The 23,614-nt window shown below is 39.4% G+C and overlaps 3 protein-coding genes across 3 annotated transcripts; 1 reads left to right on the top strand and 2 right to left on the bottom strand.

Annotated features, from left to right (window-relative positions):
* The first annotated feature begins 7,339 nt into the window (after positions 1-7,339).
* On the top strand, positions 7,340-7,717 carry LOC142175997 (uncharacterized). Its single transcript, XM_075243021.1, has one exon. It carries the CDS (start codon positions 7,340-7,342, stop codon positions 7,715-7,717), a length of 378 nt encoding a protein of 125 aa, XP_075099122.1.
* Positions 7,718-15,825: 8,108 nt separating this feature from the next.
* Positions 15,826-16,251, bottom strand: LOC142175996 (secreted RxLR effector protein 161-like). The gene has a single exon (XM_075243020.1). The coding sequence runs from the start codon at positions 16,249-16,251 to the stop codon at positions 15,826-15,828; it is 426 nt and encodes a 141-aa protein (XP_075099121.1).
* Positions 16,252-19,840: 3,589 nt separating this feature from the next.
* On the bottom strand, positions 19,841-20,700 carry LOC142175995 (uncharacterized). Its single transcript, XM_075243019.1, has 3 exons — positions 20,524-20,700; positions 20,299-20,475; positions 19,841-20,236 (listed from the first exon to the last, which is right to left on the bottom strand). The coding sequence occupies exons 1-3, from the start codon at positions 20,698-20,700 to the stop codon at positions 19,841-19,843; spliced, it is 750 nt and encodes a 249-aa protein (XP_075099120.1).
* Between the last annotated feature and the right edge of the window lie 2,914 nt (positions 20,701-23,614).

Here is a 23,614-nt window from a genome sequence, read left to right as displayed (position 1 = left end):
GTTCATTGAGGGACTCGTTCAGCCTATTCGATTGTAGATGGCTAAGGAGACGGAGAGCGAGATTATTTTCAGGATGCGGCCAATGTGGCCAGGAGAGTTGAGATGGTTCTATCACAGGGGAGTAGTCAGGGGTCTGACAAGAGGCCTCGTCATTTAGGCAGGTTTAGTGGTGCCTCATCTAAAGGCAGAGATTCTTTTGGTAGGGGCCATTCTTCCAGGCTATTTCATTCAGTACTTTAGGCTTCTCACGGTGCTCCAGGTGGTTGTGGTTCTCATATGCAGTATTCTGATCAGCTGCCCTATAGTGCACCGCCAGCTCCTATTAGTGCACCTCCGCTCCGAAGTTTTTAGAGTTGTTATTCAGGCTGTTAGGGTTAGGAGTCTCAGTAGCCGGAGGGCTTGTTATACTTGTGGTGAAACGAGGCATATTGCTAGATTTTTCCCTCTCACACTAAGTAGCTCTCAGCATCAGGGTTCCCATGCCATAGTTCAGGCACCGAGTGTTCCACCGCCTACTCAGCCGGATAGAAGTAGAGGTAGAGGTATTAGAGGTGGAGGACAGCAAGTAGGAGGCCGTCCTAGAGAGGTAGTTTAGAGTGATGGGGCCCAGCCCCGATGTTATGCTCTTCCAGCTAGGCATAAGGCTGAGGCCTCCGATGTAGTTATCACAGGTACTATTCTGGTTTGTAGTAGAGATGCTTCAGTTCTAGTTGATCCAGGATCTACATACTCCTATGTGTCATCTTATTTTGCACCGTATCTGGTCATGTCTAGTGATTCTTTGAGTGCTCCTGTATATGTGTCTACACTAATGGGTGATTCTATTTGGTAGATCATGTCCATCGTTCATGTATAGTTGTGATTGGGGGGTCTTGAGACTCGAGTAGATTTGTTACTTTTGGATATGGTTGATTTTGATGTCATATTGGGGATGGACTGGTTATCACCTTACCACACTATCTTGGACTGTCATGCCAAGACTATGACCTTAGCCTTGCCAGGTTTACCTCGTTTATAGTAGAGAGGGACTCATGTTCATTCTACCTGTAGGGTTATCTCATATATGAAGGCTCGGTGAATGGTTAATAAGGGATGTTTAGCCTATTTGGCATATGTTCGTGATTCTAGTGCCAAGGTTCTTTCTATGGATTCTGTGCATGTTGTTCGTGAGTTTCCTGAGGTATTTCCTTTAGTCCTGTCGGCTATGCCACCCGACAAGGATATTGACTTTTGCATTGATCTGGCTCTGGGCACTCAGCCCATTTCTATTTCGCCGTATAATATGGCCTCGCCTGAGTGGAAAGAATTGAAGGAGCAGTTGCAAGACTTGCTTGATAAGGGCTTTATTAGACCTAGTGTCTTGCCTTGGGGTGCGCCGTTGTTGTTTGTTAAGAAGAAGGACGGATCGATGAGGATGTGTATAGATTATTGGCAGTTGAACAAGGTTACAATCAAGAATAAGTATCCATTGCCGAGGATTGATGATTTGTTTGATCAGCTTCAGGGTGCCAAGGTATTTTCGAAGATTAATTTGAGATCTGGATACCATCAGTTGAGGATTAGGGCATCCGATGTCCCTTCGAAAACTTTCCGCACTCGGTACGGGCATTATGAGTTCTTGGTGATGTCATTTAGGTTGACAAATGCCCCAACAGCTTTCATGGATTTGATGAACTGAGTGTTCAAGCCTTATTTAGATCCATTTGTTATAGTCTTCATTGATGATATTTTGATCTATTCCCGCAGACGGGAGGAGTATGAGCAGCATCTGAGAGTTGTTCTTTAGACTTTAAGAGATAGTCAGTTGTATGCTAAGTTTTCAAAGTGTGAGTTCTGGTTGAGTTCGGTTGCATTCTTGGGTCATGTGGTATCAGCAGAGGGTATTAGGTAGATCCGAAGAAGATAGAGGCAGTCAAGAACTGGCCTAGACCTGCATCAACTACAAAGATCTGGAGTTTCTTGGGTTTGGCAGGCTATTACTGTTGGTTTGTGGAGGGGGTTTCATCTATTGCAGACCCGATGACCAGATTGACCCAGAAGGGTGCCCAGTTCAGGTGGTTGGACAAGTGTGAGGCGAGCTTTCAGAAGCTCAAGACAGCTTTGACTACGACGCCGGTGTTGGTATTGCCTACAGGTTCAGGGCCATACACAGTTTATTGTGACGCATCTCGTATTGGACTTGGTACGGTGTTGATGCAGGATGGCAAGTTTATTGCTTATGCTTCGTGACAGTTAAAGATTCATAAGACGAATTATCCAGTTCATGATTTGGAGTTAGAAATCATTGTTCATGCGTTGAAGATTTGGAGGCACAATTTATATGGCGTGTCATGTGGGGTGTTCACAGATCATGAGTCTGCAGTATTTGTTCAAGCAGAAGGAGCTAAATTTGAGGCAGAGGAGGTGGTTGGAGCTATTGAAAGACTATGATATCACCATCTTATATCATTTGGGGATGGCCAATGTGGTGGCCGATGCTTTGAGTAGAAAGTCAGCCAGTAAGGGCAGTCTTGCGTATATTCCGGTCAGTGAGAGGCCGCTTGCTTTGGATGTTCAGGCTTTAGCTAATCAGTTCGTGAGGTTGGACGTTTCTGAGCCCAGTCGTGTGTTAGAATATACAGTCGCTCGTTCTTCATTATTTGAGCGTATCCGAGATCGGCAGTATGATGATCCTCATTTGCATGTCCTTAAGGACACAGTGCTGCATGGTGGTTCCAAGTAGGTTACATTGGGAGATGATGGAGTTTTGAAGATGTAGGGTCAAGTTTGTGTGCCGATGTAGATGGACTTCGAGAGTTGATTCTAGAGGATGCCTGTAGTTCCTGGTACTATATTCATCCGGACGCCACTAAGATGTATCAGGATTTGCAGCAGTATGATTGGTGGAGGAGGATGAAGAAGGATATTGTTGCATATGTGGCCCGGTGTTTGAATTGTTAGCAGGTAAAGTACGAGCATCAGAGACCTGGTAGTCTGTTCTAGAAGATTGAGATTCCTGAGTGGAAGTGGGAGCATAACACTATGGACTTCGTTGTTAGACTCCCATGGACTCAGAGGAAGTTCGATGCAGTGTGGGTTATTGTTGATAGGCTAACCAAGTTAGCACATTTCATTCCTGTGGCGGTTTCCTATTCTTCTGAGCAGTTGGCAGAGATCTATATCCGAGAGATTGTCCGTCTTCATAGTGTGCCCATATCTATCATTTATGACCAATGTACGTAGTTTACCTCATATTTCTGGAGGGCAGTTCAGCGTGAGTTGGGCACACGGGTTGAGTTGAGCACAACATTTCATCCTCAAATGGATGGTCAGTCCGAGCGTACTATTCAGATTTTGGAGGATATGCTCTGATCTTGTGTCATTGACTTTGGAGGCTCGTGGGATTAGTTCTTGCCTTTAATGCAGTTTGCTTACAACAACAGCTACCAGTCGAGCATCTAGATGGCTCTGTATGAGGCTTTATATGGTAAGCGGTGTCGGTCGCCAGTTGGGTGGTTTGAGTCGGGTGAGATTCGGTTGTTGGCTACAGATCTAGTACAGGATGCCTTGGACAAGGCTAAGATTATTCAGGATAGGCTTCGTACAGCTCAGTCCAGGCAAAAGAGTTATGCCGACCATCAGGTTCATGATGTGGCATTCATGGTCGGTGAGCGGGTGTTGTTTCGGGTGTCACCTATGAAAGGCGTGATGAGATTTGGAAAGAAGGGCAAGCTAAACCCTAGATTCATTGGCCTGTTTGAAATTCTTGATCGAGTGGGAGAGGTGGCTTACAGATTTGCGTTTCCGCCGAGTTTATCAGTCGTGCATCTAGTGTTTCATATGTCCATGCTTCGGAAGTATCACGGCGATCCATCCCATGTGTTAGACTTCAGCACTGTCCAGTTGGACAAGGACTTATCCTATGAGGAGGAGCCAGTAGCTATTCTAGACCAACAGGTTTGTTAGTTGAGATCAAAGAGTTTCCTTCTGTTCATGTACAGTGGAGAGGTCAGCCTGCCAAGGCAGCTACCTGGGAGTCTGAGTCTGATATGGAAGCTAATATCCCCATCATTTCTTAGACTCATGTACTTTTCTTATGTCCGTTCGAGGACGAACGGTTGTTTTAGAGGTGGAGAATGTGATGACCCAAAAGGTCATCACTCATTTCGAAAGTAAATTCTGTGTTCTGAGGCCTTAAAGACCTCTTTTTTCTCTCACCTCAATTTGCGAGCATGGTCCGGGCATGTTTTCGGAAAGCTTTTATGTGAAAACTAAGTAAAAATAAGGCAATTGGCTTTTAAAATTAATTAAAGTTGACTTTGGTCAACATTCTAGGGAAACTGACCCGGACCCATGATCCGATGGTCTCGTAGGGTCCGTAGTAAAATATGAGATTTGGGCGTTTCTGCTGAATCGAATTCTGAGGTCCCAAGCCCGAGAAATGAATTTTTGAAAGAAATTGTTGAACTGAAATTATAAGAGTTTTTGGAAATAAAAAGAGGTTTGAAATTTATGGTATCGGGCCCGTATTTTGGTTCTGGAGCCCGGCATAGGTCTTATATAATAATTAAGTTGAATCTGTGAAGTTTGGTAAGAATCGGAGTTCGTTTAGTATAAGTCGGACCCTTATTTGAGAAAATAGTAATTTTGATGTTCTTGAGTGATTTCATGAATTTGAGGTTTAATTCATAGTTGTTGATGTTATTTTGATGATTTGATCGCACGAGCGAGTCCATATGATATTTTTGGACTTGCATGCATGTTTGGTTTGGAGCCCCAAGGGCTCGGGTGAGTTTTGGATAGGCCATGGAGTGAAATTGGACTTAGGAGCAAGTGCTCGTATCTGGTATTTTTGCCCAGGACTATGATCTCGCAATTCTGAGATCAGGCTTTGCAATTGCAAAGTGGACAGGCTTGATAAATACGACCTCAGTGTCGCAAATACGAACCAAGCCTGGGCAGGCCTTTTTCGCAAATGAGAACACCAGGTGGAAATTGCGAAGCCCTCCCAATCGCAAATGCGATGTTTCTTTCGCAATTGCGAGGGAGAAAGGATTTTTCCATGGTCGCAAATGTGATAGATTCTTCACATTTGCAAAGACAACAGGTTCCAAAGGGGTTCGTAATTGCGAACCCTGGTCGCAATTGTGATATCTGCACCTGTGTAAATCATAACTTAGACGAAAATTCTTCATTTTTCAAACTCCCTCAAATCCTAAGCTCTCTTGGGCAATTTTCTAAAGAAAGGTTCTTCTCCAAATCAATTGTAAGTTGTTTCTAACTCATTTTCTCCAATCTATAACATCTTTTCACATGATCTCAATTCAAAATCAAGGGTTTTCATGGGAGAAATTGGGTGTTTTGGGTAGAACTTAGGATTTTCAAATTTTGGGGATTTGGACCTCGATTTAAGGTCCGATTTCAAAACAAATTATATATTTGAGTTCGTGGGTGAATGGGTAATCGGGTTTTGGTTCGAACCTCGAGTTTTGACCATGTGGGCCTGGGGTCGATTTTTGATTTTTGGGGAAATCTTTAGAAAACCTATTTCATGCATTAGAGTTGATTCATTTAGTATTTATTGATATCATTAAGTAAATTATGGCTAGATACAAGCGAATTGGTGGTGGAAACAAAAGGTAAAGCGATAGTTGAGGCTTGAATTGTGTTCGTGGCATTGATGTAAGTGTTTGGTCTAACCTTAGCTTGAGGGATTAGGAGTTATGTATTATTTGCTATGTGTTAATTGTTGAGTACGACGTATAGGTGTGGTTACGAGTATCTATACATCGGTGTCAAGCATGCTCATGAGTCTTATACTATGATTGATGTGACTCCGTTTCGTATTGTTCATGCTCTATATGATGATTTCTATTGTTGAACAAGGCTTGTGGAAGTATTATTGGTAATTGAACATTGTAGAGCATTGGCTCAAGTTGAGACTTGAGTTGTGAAGTAATTGTAGAAGAGAGAAGAGGTTTATGATATTGTCTCCCTTGCCGGGATGTTATTGCTTTTGATATTATCTCCCTTGTTGGGATGTTATTACTCATGATATTGTTTCCCTCGCCGGGATATTGTTGTTATGCCATTGTTCCCTTGCCGAGATTCTATTATGATTTTATTGATTCCCTTGCCCGTATTTCTTTGTGATCGTTGCTTGGGTAAGGAAGAGTGTAAAAGCACGAAGGGTGATGTCGTGCATGATATTTGTGAGAGAGTGTTAATGCACGAAGGGTGATGTCGTGCCGATATTGTGAGGTAAAAGCATGAAGGGTGATGTCGTGCTGCACGATGTACAATGTCGTGCCATGATATGAGTTATAATGCACGAAGGATAATTCTGTGCCATGATTATATGAGGTAAAAGCACGAAGGGTGATGTCGTGCACTTGTCATTGATTTCCTTATTCTTGCTTACAGTTGAATTTTCGTGTTCCTTTCACTTTTTTACTGAAATTTTGTTTGTACATGATATTCCCCGCAGCATGTTTTCCCTTCCCATCTTTAACTGTTAGTTTCTGTCATTATTACTTGATGTATATGATATAACTGCACAAGTTTATTTGATAGTCTTGTCCTAGTTTCGTCATTACTTTGCCGAGGTTAGGCTAGACACTTACTAGCACATGGGGTCGGTTGTGCTGATACTACACTCTACATTGTGTGTAGATCCCGGTGCTGCAGCTTTTGGATCACAGTGAGGTTCTACCTTCAGTCCAGTGGCAGAGACCCGATGTAGTCTTGCAGGCGTCCCCAGGCCTTGGCGTCTCCTTCTATCTTTCCATTCTGTTTCTTTTATGTATTTCAGAGACAGATTTGTATTTATCTTTCAGACCACTATTTGTAGTATTCGTAGATAGTCCGTGACATTGTGACACCAAATTCTGGGTAGAGTTGTATGTTGGATTCTGCACTAGTATATGGTTAAACTATTAGTTTTTCGTCTTCTGCGTTTCTGTTTATTATAATATTTTCGTTGTTGATCACCTGTTATATTGAACTGTTAAAAAGGTTAAGTGAAAAGGTTAATGAATCTATAATACTCGGCTTGCCTAGCTTTCATGAGTATGCGCCATCACGAATCCCGAGGGTGGAAAATCCGGGTCGTGACACAAGTGATACAGAGAAAAATCCTCAAGTTAATGAAGTGACGTTGAGAAATGGGAGAGAGTTGGTAGAAGTGCCTAAGAAAAAAAAGGAGCAGTTTGGGCTCGAAGAAGAAAGAGTGTCAAAACCTTTAGAGGTAGATGAGAGAAACAAAGTAGAGTCTGAGCATATATCAGAGAGGATGCCACCCCTTTTTCCTTAAAGATTGAGAAAGAAGAATGATGATCACATATTTCACAAATTTCTAGATATGCTGAAGAAGATACACTTGAACATCCCTTTGGTGGACATGCTCTGTGATGTCCCAAAATATGCAAAATATATTAAGGATAAAGTGGCAAATAAAAGGAGGTTAACTGAGTTTGAGTCTGTCGCACTTACTGAGGAGTGCACTTCCATGATTCAACAGAAGCTTCCACAAAACCTTAAGGATCCTGGTAGTTTTACCATCCCCATGAGGATTGGTGAAATTGATGTGGGAAGAGCTTTGTGTGATATCAATCTGATGCCATTGTCAGTGTTCAAACAATTAGGCTTAGGAGCTCCGAGACCTACCACGGTGATGCTACAGTTAGCTGACAGATCTTATGTTTATCCTGAGAGGGTAATTGAGGATGTCTTGCTGTAGATTGGAAAGTTTATTTTCCCTATAGATTTTATCATCCTGGACTACAAGGATAATGAGTTAGTCCCTATCATCTTGGGATGACCTCTCTTGGCCACTGGAGAAGCAATTATCAAAGTTCGAGAAGCTAAGATGATCATGAGGGTGGAAAATGAAGAAGCAGTCTTCAATGCATATCAAGCCATTCAGTTACCTTATCATTACGAGGACTTGGCCATGATTTCTGTGGTGGAGATAAACAAACCAACCTTAGAGCCAAGTGCGTTTAAAGAAGATGCACTAGAAAAGGCATTGATGTTGTTCAATCGCTTGGAACTTGAAGAAGAGGTTGAGGAGATGCTGCAAATTCTAGATGCATCTTGTGAATACATAATAGAAAGATCCCAATTTGAGCCTATAGAGAAGCCAATCGGCCCGCCCCTTAAACCCTCATTTGAGGAGGCCCCAAAACTGGAACTTAAACCCTTACCATCTCATCTTCATTATGCATATTTAGAGCACAAGCATACCAATTGTTGGAAATGTCTGACATAAAAGGTATTAGCCCTGTATTCTGCATGCACAAAATACTCATGGAGGAGGGACACTAGCCTAGCGTGGAACATCAATGCCGCCCAAATCCAATTATGAAAGAGGTGGTAAGAAAAGAATTGATTAAGTGGCTCGACGCATGTATAGCATTTCCTATCTCCGACAGTAAGTGGGTAAGCCCTATTCAATATGTACCTAAAAAGGGGGTATGTCTGTTGTAGTGAATGAACAAAATGAATTAATCCCAACTAGGACTGTGATTGATTGGCGAATATGCATAGATTATAGGAAGTTGAATAATGCTACACGAAAAGATCACTTCCCTCTCCCTTCATTGATCAAATGCTTGACAGGTTAGCCGGACAGGAATACTATTGTTTCATTGAAGTCTATTCGGGGTATAATCATATTGCCATTGCCCCGAAAGATCAAGAAAAGACCAATTTAACATTCCCTTATGGCACTTATGCATTTAAGAGAACGCTATTCGGGTTGTGTAATGCATCTGCGACTTTTCAAAGGTGTGTGATGGTTATTTTTACTGATATGGTGGAATGGTTTGTGGAGGTCTTTATGGATAATTTTTCTGTGTTTGGTCCTTCTTTTGATGAATGTTTGATCTATCTTGCTAAAGTGCTTGCTAGGTGCGAAGAGACTAATCCGGTACTAAATTGGGAAAAGTGCCATTTTATGGTACGTGAAGGTATAGTGTTGGGGCACAAGGTGTCCAAAGTTGGACTGGAAGTTAACAAGGCTAAGGTGGAAGCAATTGAAAAGTTTCCACCACCGATTTCAGTGAAAAGAGTTAAGAGTTCTCTGGGACATGCAGGTTTTATCGCTGATTTACAAAGGATTTCTCAAAAATTTCCTCTCCTTTGTGCAGGTTGTTAGAGAAGGATGTGTCATTCAAGTTTGACGATGCTTGTTTGAAAGCATTTGAGGAGCTGAAAAAGAAGTTAGTGAGTGCACCAATCATAGAGGCTCTTGACTAGAACGAGCTATTTGAGCTGATGTGTGACGTTAGTGATAGTGCAATTGAGACTGTATTGGGCTAGAGGAGGAGCAAAATATTTCACTCCATTTACTACGCAAGCAAGACTCTTACTCCTCTTCAAATAAATTATACTGTAACAGAAAAGGAGTTGCTTGTTGTAGTGTGGGCGTTCGATAAATTTCGGGCCTATAATTGCGTATTTTAGTCGCTTATCGTACTCTAATTTACTACACTTTAATTGAGTTTGAGCTTTAATCGCTAGTGTTTCGCCCTAATTATGTGTTTTATGCCTTGTAGGAATGATTTCGAGCTATGTTGATGTTACGGAATGAAATCGAGCTATTTGGAGCTTTGAAGTCTGAGTAAAAGCCCAATGGATTAAGCCGAGATCGCATTCGGGGGTTGAGAACCACGTCTGGACATCAAAAACGAAGCAAAAAGGTTCACTCTGAGAAAAGTCCATAGTCGCGGCGCATGGGGCGGCATGTAGGGCACCACGGCTGCCCTTTTGCTGCTAGTTGATTTTGTACGCTCTCTAATAAAGTCCACTACTGTCGTGCCTGGCGCATCACCCCATGTGGCGCGCCTGTGCAGTTATTACAGAGTTATTATCCTAGTTTGCATAGGAAAAGGTATTTTCATTTGGGCCCCACCCTACTTGGTATAAATACATGTAAAAACATTATTTTTGGGACTTTTGACATACATTAAACCTAACCTAAGGTGAATATTTTGAAAGAAGAGAAGACGTTGGGAACATTGGTTGGAGGAGAAAATCATCGAGTTCTTCATTCCTTCATCTTTTTTTTGTAATTTTTTTATGCAAAATACTTGAAAAGTTGTTACTATGAACATGAATGGCTAAGAACTCTAGTTTCTAGGGTTATGGTTGACATGATTATTAACGTTTATTAATTACATCTTCGTTAATCCGGATTATCGTCTTGTGGTTGTTTTTTTAATTCTAGTTTTAACTTGTGAATTGTTGTAGCTACCAATTCACCATACTATCTGTGCTATGCTTGGAAAACCGTATTTAGATTAGAGTAGAATTAAAGAGAGCTTGTTTCTGAACCCATGGCTCGGGAAAAGGTTTCGCGATTTAGGATAAGAATATACCTAATATTCTTGTTTATTTAAAAAACCATAATATATTCGTTCATGATAGACTCAATACCATAGGAATATATGATTGATATATTGTGGACAGGCGAGTAGTATTATGGGAACATGCTATTCATATAAACGATCCGGTTAATTAGCAACCAGAAATAATCTGGATTAACGAGTATGATTATTGAACTTAATAGGATTGATAAACCAACCACAACCCTAGAATTTTAATCTCCTCTGAATTAAAATCTCATCTTACACATTTTCATTCTTGATAAATTAGTTGTTACTTGTACAATTTCTGCAATTGTAGTTTACTAGAAAAACATCACTCTCGGTTATTTTGGACAGTTATTTGATTTAGTTTGCTTAGTTAACAATTGATCTAAGTATTTGTGGGTTCGACATCCGACTTTCGAGTCACTTTGTTACTTGACAACCACGTATACTTGCGTGTTCGTTTGGCCACAACATCATTTCCCTTTACTGTTGTAGTGTAGGTCATGATATGTTCCTGTGGATCTGAAGTCCCATCGTGTTTTTGTATATCTGGCATCTTAAACCTCTTTGGGATCAACTCTGGAGCCATACTCAATTTAAATGACAATTGTGTTACTTCTTGGAATCCAGTCCCTTTAACACCGGCGATACTCCTAGATATAATCCATCCGAGCATGAAATTCTTTGCATTCTGATCCATTCTTTCATTTATTTCTCTCATGAATCTCATGAGCTCGGTTTTGAAAGGGTCATTAAAGTTGTTGTTCCCAGATCCACTACCGGTACCTTCTGCCTTGTCGAAATCGATCTCCTCCCTTGGATTGTCGTTGTCGATGCTTTGAACTATCTCATTTGTGAGAACGTTGGGAGGAATCAAAGCCCTTCCATTAGAATTATTGGAAGCACCCGATAGCGTGTACTTCAATTCTATCAACACTTGATCTTGCCTTGAGAGGTGTCCATAATCGCTTTTTGTTGTTCTCTCAAGATTTTGACCTTTTCAACAATGTGTTCTTCATCTGCATCCTTAGGAGTTGTGCCCCTCATATGTTGAGGATACTAGCCTTCGCGAATTAGGGTTGCTTCATCTCCTTCGTTGCGGGTTTCGCTGGTTGAATCATCATGCTGGAACACATCTTCTTATTCATTGTGTGCTCCAACATTGATGATGATAGAATATAAGGGTCCACCAAACTTTATAGAGAACTAGGTTCTCTATCATATTCAACAATACATACACACGGCAGTAAATAAATGACAAGAGGAATTTTACATGGAAAATTCTCATCTCAACGGGATTAAAAACCACGACATACCCTTGTAGGATTTCAACTTTACTACTGAGAAACTTTTAGATTACAACCTATGCAACCTGGGAATTAACCTCTTAATCCCTCACTAACTTGTAATACTCTATTACAAGCCACTTTGTAATAATTCTATTACAAAGACTATACAACATGACTAACTTTAGCCAAGACTCAAACACACAGGTTTAAGGTTTACAAAGAGTTTCCTATAGAATGCTTCTAAACAAGCTAGGTAGAAATTACAATTGAAGAACTATTAAAAAGTTACTCAACTAAGGACATATAATGACTCAATGTGGGAACTAGTCCGTAGTTACTTTGTTCTTTGTTCTTGGAGCACTTGAAACTTGTTTGTTGGATGGTCATGTGAGTGAGTTTGAGTAAAATCTCTAAGTGTTCGAGTGAATATTTTTTCCTTCCTTGATTGTATATATACATGTGTAACATCACTTACAATGATGTAAGCAAGGTAGGTAAAAAAGTCTTCCATAGAAAGTTGATTATTGCATTGTTCCTACACTGTAGCGTGTGCAGGCAGCAACTTTCCAACCGGAGAGTTGACTTCATACAGTCTCCTCGGGAACCAGTAGGGACCTGTTCCCTTTTGTTGTTTCTTCCCCTCTGAAGAGTTGAATCATATCCCACCTTGAATCCCAACCGGGAACCTAGTGATCTTAAGGTCTTGTAAATGTGTAACAGGTTCCTTATTTGGTTCTGGATGGTAAGTTTGTTAGATCATCAAAACATAAAGTAAATTACTTATGACCAAAGTACTTGTAACCTATCAATTTCCCCCTTTTTTATGATGATAAACTCATAATTGAAAATCCCAGAAAAAGTCACATAGAACCGGACTGTGAACCAGAAAGACCTTAAGTTTCCCCCTGAATCTCTACATTCCCCCTTAATTAGTACAATTATTTTCCCCCCTTTTGGCATCATAAAAAGATTTGTTGCAGGCAATTAAGCAAGAAGGAAGTCTAGTTTTAAGTTATATCATGCCACTTATGTGTACATAGCCATGATTAAAAATAGAGCATAAAAGAAAGGTATAAATAGCAACAAGAGAAAAGCTTACAGTAGAGTTAGTGTTACTACTACATACACAAATTAGAACAATCAACAAAAATACCACATGTTATCATCATAAGACTGACACTGAGAGATGGGACCAGAAACTAGATTGGGGGGACATAATTTTAGATGCACTGGGAGGAGAAGGTTTAGAGGTAGAGGAAATTGTTTGGGTGACTAAATCCATTCGAGCATTTGCTAACATTTGCTCGTTGAGCAGTCTGTCTTTCAAGTCCTCCACATGTTTCCTGAGCTCAACATTCTCCTTTGTCAGGCGAGTGACCTCTTCGATTTGAGAGCGACTGGAACAAGGTGCCTCTTGCAGCTGATTTATCTGAGTCTCTAGGATAGCATTCCTTGATTTCAATTGCCTTATCTCAGTAGTAGAACTGTTTTGAGCATTTATTAACTGAGATATGGTAGAAGTGTTTGCAACCCCTCCAAATTTCTCTATACACTCACATTCTTCAAGAGCGCCTTTTGAAAGAGTTTGCTTCTTGGTGCCCCCTTTAACTGTCCGAGAGGAACCTTGAAGTGCTCAAAGACCTTGGTAAGAAGGAACCCATATGGCAGCCCATGATTACAATCTTTAAAGTCTGCCACTTTATTCATGTGCTCTATTATGATCCCATGCAGATTGAAGGTAATGAAGTTGCCCAGTGCTTCCATTAGGAACAGGTCTGCACGAGAGGTGATGGATCTTCGCTCAGCTCGAGGCAGCAGCACTTTTTTTACAATCTCAAATAGCAGTTGGTAAACATGAAGGAGGGCCTTCTTTTGAACCCGTTCCCCCTGTTGAACTGCTTTGTCCTTCAAGAAGCTCCCTGAACACTAGACAGCCCTTCAATAAGCACACCAAGAATAGATCCCAGTAAGGAGGATTCCATTATCATATCAACCTCATTCACTAAGGCACAAATATGAACATCTTCAACCTTGTACAAGTTGGCATAAAAACTTTGAACTTCTTCCTCATATACCCTAACAGCATCACTTGTGAACAAGTGTGTCCATTGTTGGAAATCACATATCTCAACCAACTATCTCATACCAGCTTCCTCTAAGACATCAGAGGCACATGTGCATCCCCATAGTACCTTTTAACTTCTCAATTTCTGTTTCCCAGCACTCCCCGAATTACCAACTTTGGCCTTCTTTGAGGAACCAGTTTCCTTATTAGTATCAACCTTTCTCTTAGCAGGCTTGGGAACACCTTTCTCTTTCTTATTAGACTTTACAGATTTTTCACCTGATTCTTTTTCCACATTCTCAGTAGTAATAGCATCATCAGACCTAGTCAGACGTTTAGCATACATAGAAGATCCCCCTTTTGGCTTGAGAAGACCATGCTTTTGTGATAACTTCCTAGTCAACGTACTAGGTTCCTCTGCTTCTTATTTATCCACATTCACAACAAGCACTATCTTCTCATTTACAAATTTGCCATCTTTCACTAATTTTCTTCTCTTTGACTTAGCTTGACTGTTCTTAAGAGCAGACTCAAGAGCCTCTTTCTTTTGCAACCTTGTTGTGGGTCACTTCGGAGTTGGTTCTTCACCAATAGCTACTCTATGCCTAGGCAAACTGGCAATTGGTAAATCATCAAAATCTTCTTCACTATCCTCCTTTTGTTCTTCAAACACAAGGCTTGTCTCAGGCATAATCACACTTAGAGGCTCAACATCCAAATGAGAAGAGGAAGCATGATCAAAACTGACCTGGGGTTCTTGAGAAAGACCCGGAGTTGGATCCTCAGAAGGTGGATTAGGTCCTCCAGCAGGTTCCCTAGTAACACCTTCCTATGCTAAAGGTTCAATAGGCACAAGTTCATTATCCTCTCCAATAGGCTCAGATGCTTCCCCCTGAGTCTTAAGGCCATCCTCGCTTCCTTCGACAAAAACCCTTCATTGACGATGTACATCATATTTCTATGGCTTCCTTTTCTTGTAGATCTATGAGAGACTTAGGAGAAGTAGGAGCGGTACCTGCGGACAAAGGATCAGGAGCAGTCTCTGTTGAGTTAACGATTTCATTTCCCTCAGTCTTGTCTACCTTTGACCCTTCTTCTATAGGAGAACTTGAAATTTCCCGATTTTCTTCTTTTTCAGCAATACTCGTTTCATCCCTCTTTTCTGTCGAGGTAAGAGAAGAGCTTTGGGCAACACCTCTTGACCTGGAACTCGAATGGGTAAGAGAGGAGAAGGAGTGTGGGGGTGACTATGTTCTAGGGTTTTGGTTATCAGTAGTGTGAGGAGGGGAGTCGGGCGTTGGTGTTTCAACTGGTGAGGACTCGATGATACTAGAAATTATTTGATTTTTAGCCGTGGTAAGAAGAAGAGAGAAGATTTGGTGAACTGAAGAGAGAAATAATAGGAAACAGGTTTGGAAGTGTGGATGTATAGAGTGTGATGACAGAGATAGATGTATTTATGATAACAGAGGGATCAGTTAGAAAGGGTGACAGGTTTTAGGGAGATGGGTCGATTAATAACCAGTGAGACGTTTGGGTTCAAAAGACACAAAACTAAAAACTGACATGCTGATGATGTGGCACTTGTTTTAATTGTTCAGAATTATGCATGAGAGAACAGAGAAACTACTAACCGGTGTTAGGCAAACCAGGTTCCATGACTGATCTCTTATCTGCAAGCTTTGCCTTTTTTACCCGTGTATACACCCTAAATTGCTTATTTGCTCTGTAATCATCAAGCGTGTCTACCTATAATGGTATAGAGATAAGTTAGACTTTGCCAGAAAACACCTTTTAGTTAAGTTTACCTGAACCTTTCTTTCATAGCCAATCATTAAGGGACCAGGTTCTCAATTGGGTTTTATCATCCCCAATGCCAGACGATTTTGCTCAAAGTATTCTCTACTCAGGTATTGGTAAATATATCTGCAATTTGATCTGCAGTACTGTAGAATTTCATACATATAAGTCCTTTTTCAACATTGTCTCTAAGGAAGTGATGGCGTACATCAATGTGCTTGGTCCTCTTATGTTGAACTGGATTTTTTACCATGTTGAGTGCACTCATATTATCATATAGGAGAGGCACACAGCCTGAGAGTACTCCAAAATCTTCCAATTATTGCTTGATCCACAGACGTTGAGCACAGCAAGAGGCAGCTGGTACATATTCAGCTTCTACAGTTGAAAGTGCCACAGAGTTCTGCTTCCTTGTACCCCATGTGATTAAGCAAGAACCTAGGAAATGTGTCATTCCAGACGTGCTTTTCCTATCGACCAGATATCCTGCATAATCAGCGTCAGCATACCTAATAAGATCAAAGCTGTCTTGTGGGGGATAATAGAGGACCAGGTCCTGCGTTCCCTTGGGATATCTCAGTATTCTCTTGGTAACCTTCAGATGAGATTCCTTTGGATTGAATTGAAACCTTGCACAGATACCCACGATAAAAACAATATATGGCATACTTGCAGTGAGATACAAGAGCGACCCTATGATCCCTCTATAAATGGTTTGATTTATAGGGAAACCAGGTTCATCCATGTCTAGACGGGTAGCTATGGCAATGGCGTGTCGATGACTTTTGATGCTTTCATATCAAATATTTTCAGCAGCTCCTTAATGTACTTCTGCTGACTTATCAATGTTCCCTTCTTAGATTGTTTCACTTGAAGTCCTATGAAGAAATTCAGTTCTCCCATCATACTCATCTTGAATTCACTCCCCATGAGTTTTGCAAATTCTTCGCAGAGAGAGTCAACTGTGGCTCCAAAAATAATATCATCAACACAGACCTGAACAATGAGTAGGTTCCTCCCTCGTTTCTATAGAAAAAGAGTGTTCTCAACCTTCCCTCTTGTAAAGCCATTTTCTAGAAGGAATTTTGACAACCTCTCATACGAAGACCTGGGAGCCTGTTTTAAGCCGTACAATGCCTTATCCAGTTTAAACACACGATCAGGGTGCTCGTGACACTCAAAGCTAGGAGGCTACTTGACATAGACTTCTTCTTTCAGATAGCCATTTAGAAATGCACTTTTGACATCTATTTGGAATAGTGTGAACTCCATATGAGATGCAAAGGCAATCATAATTCTAATGGCTTCCATTCGAGCTACGGGAGCGAATGTTTCATCATAATCAATCCCTTCTTCCTGATTGTAGCCTTGAACCACAAGCATTGCTTTGTTTTTTGTTGTATTTCCAACTCGTCAAGTTTGTTCCTAAATACCCACCTAGTTCCTATAATGGTTCGATCTGCAGGTCGAGGAACCATGTGTCATACCTTGTTCCTTTCAAATTGATGCAGCACCTATTGAATGGTTGTGATCCAGTCTACATCTTTCAACACTTCTTTTATATTTTTGGGCTTTATTTGGGAAAGAAAGTCTGAGAAGGCAAGTGAGTTTCTTGCTTTCGAATCTGGTTTGAACTCCTGAGTCAAGAGGAGTGATTATGTTGTCAAGAGGATGTGAACTTTTGAACCTCTAATTTGGTGCTTGAGTCTCATTGGTAGAGGAACCAGGTATATCTGACTGGGGTTCTTGAGCTCTTCTTACTTCACAAAGTGGTGTTCCTTGGACTGCATCAACAACTCTATTTTCATCTTCAGTTGTTGTAATCGGGGGACCAGGTTCCTCTCCAATGGATGGAGATGTATTTGCATATTCTTCACTAGATTCCTTGACATGGCTCATCATATTTGCCTTTATATTTGCCATGTCAATTACTTCACCTGAAACAGGTAAGGGCTCTCCATCTTGATCAATATGTCTGTCCTTCTCACAGGAGAGGTGAGCTTCATAAAAGATCACACGTATGCTTTCTTCGACACATTGAGTCCTATTGTTGTATACCTTGTAAGCTTTGCTTGGAGATGAGTATCCCAGAAAAATTCTTTCATCACTTTTAGCATCAAACTTTCCAAGAGCTTCTTTTCCATTGTTATGAACAAAGCATTTACACCCAAAAGTTCTTAGATGTGTCAACTTAGGCTTCCTTCCATTTAGCAGTTCATATGGAGTTTGTTCAAAAGGTACCTGATCATGCACTTGTTTACCAAGTAGCACGCAGTATTGACAGCTTCTGCCCAGAAATACTTTGCGATCCCACTATCAATTAGCATTGTTCTTGCCATGTCTTCAAGAGTTTGATTCTTTCTCTCCACAACACCATTTTATTGAGGTGTTCTCGGAGCTGAAAAATTGTGAGTGATGCCATTTTCAGTGCAGAACTCATCGAATTTGACTTTGTCAACCTCCATCCCATGATCAGACCTAATGCATGCTACTTTATTACCTATCTTCACTTGAATCTTCTTGACAAAAGCAACAAACACTTCAAAGGTTTTATCCTTGGTCCTGAGGAATAAAGTCCAGGTGAATCTGGAATAGCCATCAACTATCACAAAGATGTACTTCTTTCCTCCTCTGCTTGGCACCCTCATAGGTCCACATAGATCCATGTGAAGGAGATCAAGTGGCCTTGCGGTGCTGACTTCCTTTTTGGGCTTGAATGAGGATCTTACTTGCTTCCCTTTTATACATGCATCACATACTTTGTGATCCTTGAAGCTTGACTTTGGCAGACCACGAATCAGGTCCTTCCTGACTAATTTGTTTAACAACGTGAAGCTTGCATGACCTAGCCTTATGTGCCATAATTCAGTATCATCATCAACAGTGCTTAGACAGCTTAGATCACCATTCTTCAGAGACTCAAAATCAATTATATAGATATTCTTGTATCTTTTTGTCACTAGCACCACCTCACTAGTCACTAGGTTTGTAATTGTACATGTTTTTGACACAAATTCCACTTTGTTTCCCTTGTCCCAGATTTGGGAAACGCTTATCAAGTTGTACTTCAACCCGTTCACGTAATACACATTTTTGATTGAGTGAGAAAAAGACTTCCCAATCCTTCTAACTCCTAGTATGTATCCCTTTTTGCCATTTCCAAAGGATACACTCCCTCTTTGTAGGGCCTTAAGTGAAAGAAAATTATTTGTACTTCCAGTGATGTGCTTTGAGCAGCCACTGTCCATTACCATTGTAGGTTGCTTCTTTTTACTGTTCCCTGCATAAGAAAAATTAGGATTTAGCTTTAGGAACCCAAACTAATTTGGGTCCCTTGTAATGAGGAAAGGGGTGAATCAGGGATCTTTTGGTCCATCCAGGCATTATACGTTTTTTAAATGGGGGACCAGGTTCTCTATTAGTAGTTAATTTTTCAGCAAAGGATTTGTTTTCTTCTATGACAGAAATCTGGCCTTACAGTTTTCTTTAAGGTGCCCATTGTTACCGCAGTGAGTGCAAAGCTAATTGTCGGGTACAGTAACATACTTGCTATGAGGGTTGTAGGGAACCTTTTTCCTTTGAAACCCAATCCCCTATCTGTTTTCCCCATTATTGGTGTACATGGCAATGATAGAATCAGAGGACCAGGTCTACTTGAGTGATTTTCAAGATCACTCGTCACTCTACCTAGTTCTTCCTGAAGTTCTTTGTTTTTCTCAAGCTCAGCACACATACTAAACTTCACTGAATTTAGCTCACTTTCAAGCTTAATGTGTGCCTCGCTTGCAACTTCCTGTCCTTTTTGATAATTTTCAGTCCTACTCTCCTTTTTAGGTTTCCCAATTGTTTCCTTCAAATCCGTTACCACCACTAGAAGCTCATCTCTTTCTTGTTCTACATTGGTAATCTTTTTATCTAAGACATTTCTTTCTTTCTTCAGGTTCTCAATTGACTCTCTTAAATCAACTACAACTATTACTAGGTCATCTCTAGACTATTCTGCTTTTCATAGTTCAACTGTTACGACATCTCTGTCATTTATAAGACTATGATAAGCGTTGATTAGCACATTTGCCAAAGACATGAGTTTCTTAGGAGAATAAGATTTCATATTTCTCTGAACATCCAGAAAAATTTACCTCATCTTCATCGTCATCTTAATCATCAGACTGGGCTATCAAAGCAAATTGAATCATACTCGGTTGCTTCACTGTCTACTACCATCATAGAGTTGTTAATTGGTTCATCATTTCTCCAGATTCACTTGATGAATCTCCCCCTGCAGCAAGAGTTTGTCTCACGACATTGTCAGCAATGTTTTTTCTGTTGAAAAGTCAATCAAGAACCGGGTTCCTTTTGGCTGCTTTATTAGAGTTTTTCTTGTACTGATCCTGCTTTAGGAGAGGGCAATCCTTGATTAAATGTCCTGACTTGCCACATTTATGACAGAGGTCATAATTCTTTGGCTTGCTATAACTTCCTCTTTTTGGAATGCCTCTATTCCTGTGAACCATCTTCTGGAATCTTCTTGTGAAGTATGCCATATCACCATCCTCACCACTTGAGTCATTGCTTTCTGTCTTGAGGGCCAGGTTCTTCTTCCTCTTGGGCTCTCTTCGTTCACTGTCCTTCTTCTTCTTTAATTCATATGTTTTTAGATTGTCAAGAAGATCATCAATAGTTAGCTCCTGCAAGTCCTTCGCCTCTGTAATGGCGTTCACTTTGCTTTCCTAAGAACTAGGCAACACACTGAGGATTTTTCTAACCAGCTAATTTCTTCGAATAGTTTTACCAAAGGAGTGAAGCTTATTAATAATGGAGGTGAACCAGTATGCATTTCTTGGACAGATTCATCGTCTTGCATCTTGAAGAGCTCGTATTCAGTTGTGAGCATGTCAATTTTGGATTGCTTGACCTGTGTTGTTCCTTCGTGAGCTGTCTGAAGGGCTTCCCAGATTTCTTTGGCTGACTAACATGCTGATATCCTGTTGTATTGATCAGGTCCAATACCACACACTCGAATTTTCTTTGCATGAAAGTTCTTCTCTATGGCCTTTCTATCTGCATCATTGAATTCTTTCCTTGTCTTGGGAATGGGTACAGGTGGGTCGCCAAGGTTTTTGGTAGGGACAAAGGGTCCATCACATATGACATCCCATATTTTCGAATCTTCAGCCATGATGAAGTCATGCATTCTAGTTTTCCACCATCCATAATACTATCCATTGAACCTAAGAGGTCTGTAAGTAGACTGCCTTCTTCAAAGTTTGGAGAAGCAGCCATAAGGATCTTTTCTAGGTGTTTACTTGATAGAAAGAACCTGCTCTTATAACAATTAATAGAATATAAGGGTCCACAAACTCTATATAGAACCAGGTTCTCTATCATATTCAATAGTACACACACACACGGTAATAAATAAATTATAAGAGGAATTTTAAGTGGAAAATTCCCAGCTCAACGGGATTAAAAACCACGATCTACCCTTGTAGGATTTCAACTTCACTACTGAGCAACTTTTAGATTTCAACCTATGCAACCTAGAAATTAACCTCTTAATCCCTCACTAACTTGTAATACTCTATTACAAGACACTTTGTAATAACTCTATTACAAAGACTTTACAACATGACTAACTCGAGCCAAGACTCAAACACACATGTTTAAGGTTTACAAAGAGTTTCCTACATAATGCTTCTAAACAAGCTAGGTAGGAATTACAATTGAAGAAATATTACAAAGTTACAACTTATCTAAGGATATATAATAATTCGATGTGGGAACTGGTCCGTAGTTACTTTGTTCTTTGTTCTTGAAGCACTTGAAACTTATTTGTTGGATGGTCATGTGAGTGAGCTTGAGTAAAATCTCTAAGTGTTCAAGTGAATGTGTTTTACCTTCCTTGATTGTACATATACATGTGTGATATCACTTACAATGATGTAAGCAAGGTAGGTAAAAAAGTCTTCCACAGAAAATTGACTGTTGCACTGATCCTACACTGTAGCGTGTGCAGGCAGCAACTTTCCAGCTAGAGAGTTGACTTCGTATAGTCTCATCGGTAACTTGTAGGGACCTGTTCCCTCGGTTGTTCCTTCCACTCTGAAGAGTTGAATCATATCCCACGCTGAATCCCAACCTGGAACCTTGCGATCTTAAGGTCTTGTAAATGTGTTATAGGTTCCCTATCTGGTTCTGGATGGTAAGTTTGTTAGATCATTAAAACATAACGTAAAGTACTTATGACCAAAGTACTTGTAACCTATCAGCAGACATTATTGATATCATTAGCTGCCATACCTAATTTTTCTCTTACAAAGGAAGGAATAAAATTTTGTTAGTAACATGTATCAAAGCAACTACACAATTGTCTATGCCCCATGGTGGGCGCTAAACTATTTACCCATAAAGTGATATAGTTAAATTTGTAATGCGGTTTATAGACAAGTAAATCAATTTGATCCAAAAATACGAAATAAATAAGAATAGAAATAAGTTGATGCGATAAAATAAAAGAAAACACAAGCATGGATAAGTGTTTAGCTTCTCTATAGAAGTGGCAAGAACAAAATAAATAATAAAATAAATAAAGCAATTCTATATAATGATGGCAGATTATAGCTTTTTTCGTACAGAATAATTTTTTTCTACCAATGACGCTAATTCCCTTATTTACAGCCTTATTTAGGGAGACAAGATCCCTAAATCAAGCTCCTCTTAAATGCGAATAAAATCGTCATTGATGACTGCATAACGGTTGGCTATAAATGCAAATATTCTCTTCATTGAATGCAATCCGGTGTCAATATTTTGAACCTTTGTTATCGGCTACTCTGTCTTTGGGATTCATTCAACCTCAGTCACATATTTGTATCCGGTGCCAACTGTTTGCTGACTCACATCCCACGTATCTTTTATTTTACGTGTCATTTCGTCATTCGCCCAACTTTCACTAACCAATTTTACCCATACAAATAGTCTAGTGAGCATGCAAGTGGTCATTGCAATTAGAACTGCAACTCCACTAATAACCTAGTTTGATTTTCCCGTTGTCCTATTAACTTTGATGTGAAAAGTCATAAAATCATTTAGATGACCTTCGATCCAATATCAACTTGTCCAAGCTCCGAAATGACTTGGCATCTAAAGTCGGATGGTCAGTCCATCAGTTGCTAGATTAGGGTTCTGGCTCTTTTGCACTACACTTTCTCTATATTTCTTCAAGTAGACATTTGAATGAGTGACACTTGTGCAATACAAATTTTAAAAGTTAAGATTATATTAGGTTAAACAAATTTTAAAAGTTAAGATTATATTAATTTAACAAGCATCTACTTAATAACTGTTGTTAAGAGAATAGGTTCTGGAAAATGACTTGTCAATCTATATTATATTAAAAGGAGAGTAGTTTATCATAGGAAAAAGGGTCAAACTTATTTAAATTTCAGATGAGAAAGTTTTTTATATTATACTTAGAAAAGTCATAATATATGTCCACATAACTCAAGTCTAATAGTTAAAATCAAAAACTAAAAAAATTGAACAATAAAAATAAATTAGAGATAATGTAAGGACATTTATAAATCATAATTTTAGAAAATAAAATAAAATAAATATATAATACTTAAAAAAATTTCGAGCAATGTTTTTAAAACAAAATAAATATTTAGTTCATAATTAAAAAAATTATATATTTATCTTATATTATTGAAAAAAAGTAGTTGATAATGATATTAAATAAATTTATAAGTTAATGAAAAGCCACATAAAATGTAATAAGACTATATATTACATTAAAAAAATAGCAAAATTATGTTAAATTATTAGAAATTTACTATTATAAATTAAAAGAAAAGACTATTTGAATTTGAGATTAGAAAGTTCTTAAAACTATGATGTGAATGCTCAAATTATGGATAATACCACGAAATTGAAGTCTTACTTATGAAAAATAAAATAATAATAATAAAAATTAAAATTTTTAAATGACAAAATAAATTTCTATTATAAGTATTTTTACAAATATTAAATTTATATCTTAAAACTAAAAAAGAAAGAAATTTATGTAAAGAAATAAAATGACAGTGAAAATATTATTACAACATTTA

Source organism: Nicotiana tabacum, chromosome 22, assembly GCF_000715075.1.
Source record: "Nicotiana tabacum cultivar K326 chromosome 22, ASM71507v2, whole genome shotgun sequence".
NCBI classification, from domain to species: Eukaryota; Viridiplantae; Streptophyta; class Magnoliopsida; order Solanales; family Solanaceae; genus Nicotiana; species Nicotiana tabacum.
This window is presented reverse-complemented; position numbering and strand designations above follow the sequence as displayed.

Coding starts and splice junctions, on each gene's coding strand:
- LOC142175997 (XM_075243021.1), top strand. CDS start 7,340: ATGCTGAAGAAGATACACTTGAACATCCCTTTGGTGGACATGCTCTGT.
- LOC142175996 (XM_075243020.1), bottom strand. CDS start 16,251: ATGGATGAACCTGGTTTCCCTATAAATCAAACCATTTATAGAGGGATC.
- LOC142175995 (XM_075243019.1), bottom strand. CDS start 20,700: ATGCATGACTTCATCATGGCTGAAGATTCGAAAATATGGGATGTCATA. Junction 20,476..20,523: donor TTCATGCAAAGAAAATTCGA/GTGTGTGGTATT, acceptor TCAGCATGTTAG/TCAGCCAAAGAAATCTGGGA. Junction 20,237..20,298: donor TAATAAGCTTCACTCCTTTG/GTAAAACTATTC, acceptor CCTAGTTCTTAG/GAAAGCAAAGTGAACGCCAT.